We start from the raw sequence: 3,452 nt of genomic DNA on the forward strand, positions 1-3,452 counted from the left end.
CAAAACAGGAAGCGAGCTGTCATTAGCCCCGCGGCTGTTTGTGAACGCGCCCGCCTCTCTCGGTAACCAGGGAGTCCTGATTCCAGCTCCTGCGAAGCCAGAGGAAATGACGCCAGGGTTATTTATGTCTCGGATCAATTCCAGTTTCAGGGGAAACATCGCGCCCCTCCCTCTCTCAGAAGTGGGGGCTAAAAAAAACCCTTGCTAGTCCGAAAGCAGCCAGCTTCAGCGGAACTTGGTAGCCAGATCATTGTAATGTGAAATCTCTTTGGCAAGAGGCTCGTTCACCTGGCTCCCCCCCCCCCAGCAAACCGGTTGCAGGAATTTCCTGTAGCCAGCCCCCATGGAGACTGTTGCTTTCCTAGAGTCTCCAGGTTTGAAAGCCAGACTGCCTGACACGCCGAGGCAAAGCTCTCAAGAGAGGTGCTTCCCGCCACAGGGAACTGTGCTGCTTCGGGAGGTCTTCTGGGGGGGAATGGCAAGGGAAGATAAAATGAAGTTAGCGACTGGTAAACGACTCCGTGGTTTCTGTGGTGGGTGGTGCTTTTTGGATTGGCATCATCATCATAATAGATCAGAACATAAGAAAAAGAGGACCTACGAAAAGTGGGGGAGGACTTTGGAAGGAAACCTCAGTGCACACCACCGCAGCCCCAGAGCTGCGGCCCTCCCCCGCTTCCCTCCGACACAAACACGCTTGTTTATGCCACCCTTTCTCCTCCCAGGGGGAGGGGGGTCGAAACAGAGGCTAGAGCCGCCGCCCCCTTGCCCTCTCCCTCCCCCCTCCCATCTGCTTCCACAATGTGTTTGTGGCAGATGTTTGTTGCTCCAGATGTCGAGTGGCCGGCTGGCAATCGCGCGCGCACGTGCCGGGCTGTGTTGCCCACCGGGGCGAGGCGCTCCACGGGGCAGGTCGGGGGAGGGGAAGCAGCAGCCCCCACCGCCCGTCCGGTGCCAACAGCCGGTCAACTGAGCGGCTTGCCTGGAACTGTCCAGGGTCCTGAAAGGAGAGACGCTGCCGCGGCCTCCTCTGGGCGCCGAGTGGCCTCGGTGGTCCTTCACACTCCGTCTTCTCGAGCGGTTGCTGGCCCTCCCCGTAGTCAGAGGCGCTCAGGGGGGCCCGGGACATTTGGGGGACTGAAAACGAAAGGAGGGGGAGAGAGGAAGGCCAAGCCCATGCGTGGAAGCTTCGACAAACCGAGGCGTCTAGCCTAGCTCCGGACGCATGCGCATGGCTGGCGAGCCGCCGTCCCCGGCTGAAGAGCCTGGTGCTACTAACGGATGTGAGCAATGCAAAGATTTCCACCCGGCTCCCGAGATCGAAGGGGAAACTGTAAGTACCCCTGGGCGAGCTCTGACTCTCTCTCTCTCTCTCTCTCTCTCTCTCTCGGCCCGAGCGCGTGGGTGGAAGAGCTACTCAGAGTCACCCGGACTAGTTTGACGCTCTCCGTCGCTCTCGGTTGGCGATCGCTGGCGGCAGCAGCAGCAAATGTAGTGTGGTGCCCACCCCCCACCCCCGGTCTTTTCCCCTAACGTGGTGAGGGAAGCTCCTGCAGTCTACCCTGAAGGGAGGGACGGCTTCCCCGAGCTTTGGGGCAGAGGCGGGCGGGCTGAGCGTTCCAGCCAGGGCAGCCGGATCCTCCGGAGCTGCCTGTCTGCCACAAATCTTGGGGGCTCTTTGGGATCAAAAGACGTCAAGGGTTGGCTGACGACAACCCAGGGCAAACTGTGCTGCTTCGGGAGGTCCAGTTTGGCGGCTGCCTTAGAGCAGAAGGGTGGGTTGCCTTGGCTTTCGCGCCTTTGCGTTTGAGATCTCGTGCCGGGGCCTCTCCCTTCAGTGCCGCCGGGCCACGGTGCTTGGGTGGAAAGCATGGGGCCTGAGCAGGAACGTCCCGGTCAACAAGAGCTCCCCGTCACCCCGCGCTCTGCCTTCCTCGCGAAGGGGAGCGAGCAGGGGATTAGCCGAGGAGCAATACCGACGTTGGCTTCGGGAAAGAGCCTAGTGGAGGAGAGAGCTCCGGTGCCGCAGGAAGGAAGGTGGCGGATAGACTGCAAGGATGCCAGCGAATACAGCGGCGGCGGGGAGTGGGAGACTTCTGTCGCTTCCCCGGGCATTTCCCATCAAGCCCAAGAAGGCACCTGGTGGGTGCTGCTTAGAAGCAGACCTGGCCTCCAGTCCATCTATAGGGAGATCCCTCAGTCCAGGCAGCCCAGCAGAAAAGTCTGCTAGGAGAAGTCAGCGCAGGAATTCATAGGTCTTCCTGCTCACCCGCGGGATGCCGAGATTCTCGTGAGTGAGCGAGAGAGAAGAACACACTCAGGTCGCCTGAGAAAGTAGCCGATGTTCGTGTATTGAGCCGGATGTGGCCTGTGTTTGGCTCTTGAATCCGCGCCCTCTGCTCTGTCCCGGCCCGCTTTCTTCCCGTAGCCCTTCCCGTTCTCGCGTGCAATTTGGAGGCGCTCCTGCTCTAGCAAGCTGCCCTGCTTGTTTTCGGCACAAGTTTCGCGCAGATTCCTGTTGCGTAGAACGCCACTTTCTGCTTTGAGTTTCACGTTTTGTCTGAATGTGTTGGGTGATAGTGAGATATTGAAAAAATGGTATTTAGCAGAGATAAGATAGTCCAGCAGAGCCAAAGTAAAATAATTCAGACTGAGAGTCCATGTGTGATTAAAATATAAAGTTTTTACTAAATTCTAGCATGGGAAGGGTAACTGGGATGAAAATAACAACAGAGCATAATCTACTACATCCTTACTCTACAAAGACAAAACTAGAAGAGAGAGAGTATGGCTACTCTTCTTGTTCCTTAGAACACCAAAACAAAAACGGGAAGAGAAGCCATAAAATGGGAATACACCTTGACACTTTAGTTCCAATCAAATTCCTAGATCAGGGAGAAAATTCCTGGGCTTTCTACATCTAAAGAACATTGGTTACATGAGAAACATGTGACTTCCTGTGAGTAACATAAACAAACATTTAACCCCAGATATACTGAGTGTTTTCAACTTGTAATACCCAACACCCCTTCTCAAGCTATAAGACGAAAGTCATGCAGATTCAAACATTCACGAAGAGTCTCAAAACGCTGCTTGTCAAGCGGCTTGGTCAGGATGTCGGCAATCATCTGATCAGTAGGACAGTATTGGAGTTCAATCAGTCCTTGGTCTTGCAGCTCTTTCACATAGTGGCATTTGAGTGTGATGGTCTTGTTTTTAGATTTGGTCCCTTCACCTTTGCAGATGGCGATAGAAACTTGATTGTCCTCCAAAAAGTATTATTGGCTTTGGTTCATTTATACCGAAGTCTTTCAGTAGATGAATAATCCAGTAGAGCTCATAGCTGGCACTTTGTGCTGATACACATTCAGCTTCTCCGGTAGACATAGCCACAATAGTTTGCTTTTGACTAGTCCATTCAATCAAACTGTTTCCATAGTAGAACAAGTATC

General features: G+C 54.5%; 1 protein-coding gene across 1 annotated transcript in view; it reads left to right on the forward strand.

Moving 5' to 3' along the window:
• The first annotated feature begins 1,231 nt into the window (after positions 1-1,231).
• The window catches only part of RGS20 (regulator of G-protein signaling 20), a 29,952-nt gene continuing 27,731 nt past the window's right edge, over positions 1,232-3,452 (forward strand). The window contains exon 1 of the mRNA XM_015407714.1: positions 1,232-1,333. Within this exon, the coding sequence (XP_015263200.1) occupies positions 1,232-1,333 (102 nt within the window). The remainder of the gene's footprint in view (positions 1,334-3,452) is intronic.

This window comes from Gekko japonicus, unplaced genomic scaffold (genome assembly GCF_001447785.1).
Source record: "Gekko japonicus isolate JY-2015 unplaced genomic scaffold, Gekko_japonicus_V1.1 scaffold1822, whole genome shotgun sequence".
Taxonomy (NCBI): domain Eukaryota; kingdom Metazoa; phylum Chordata; class Lepidosauria; order Squamata; family Gekkonidae; genus Gekko; species Gekko japonicus.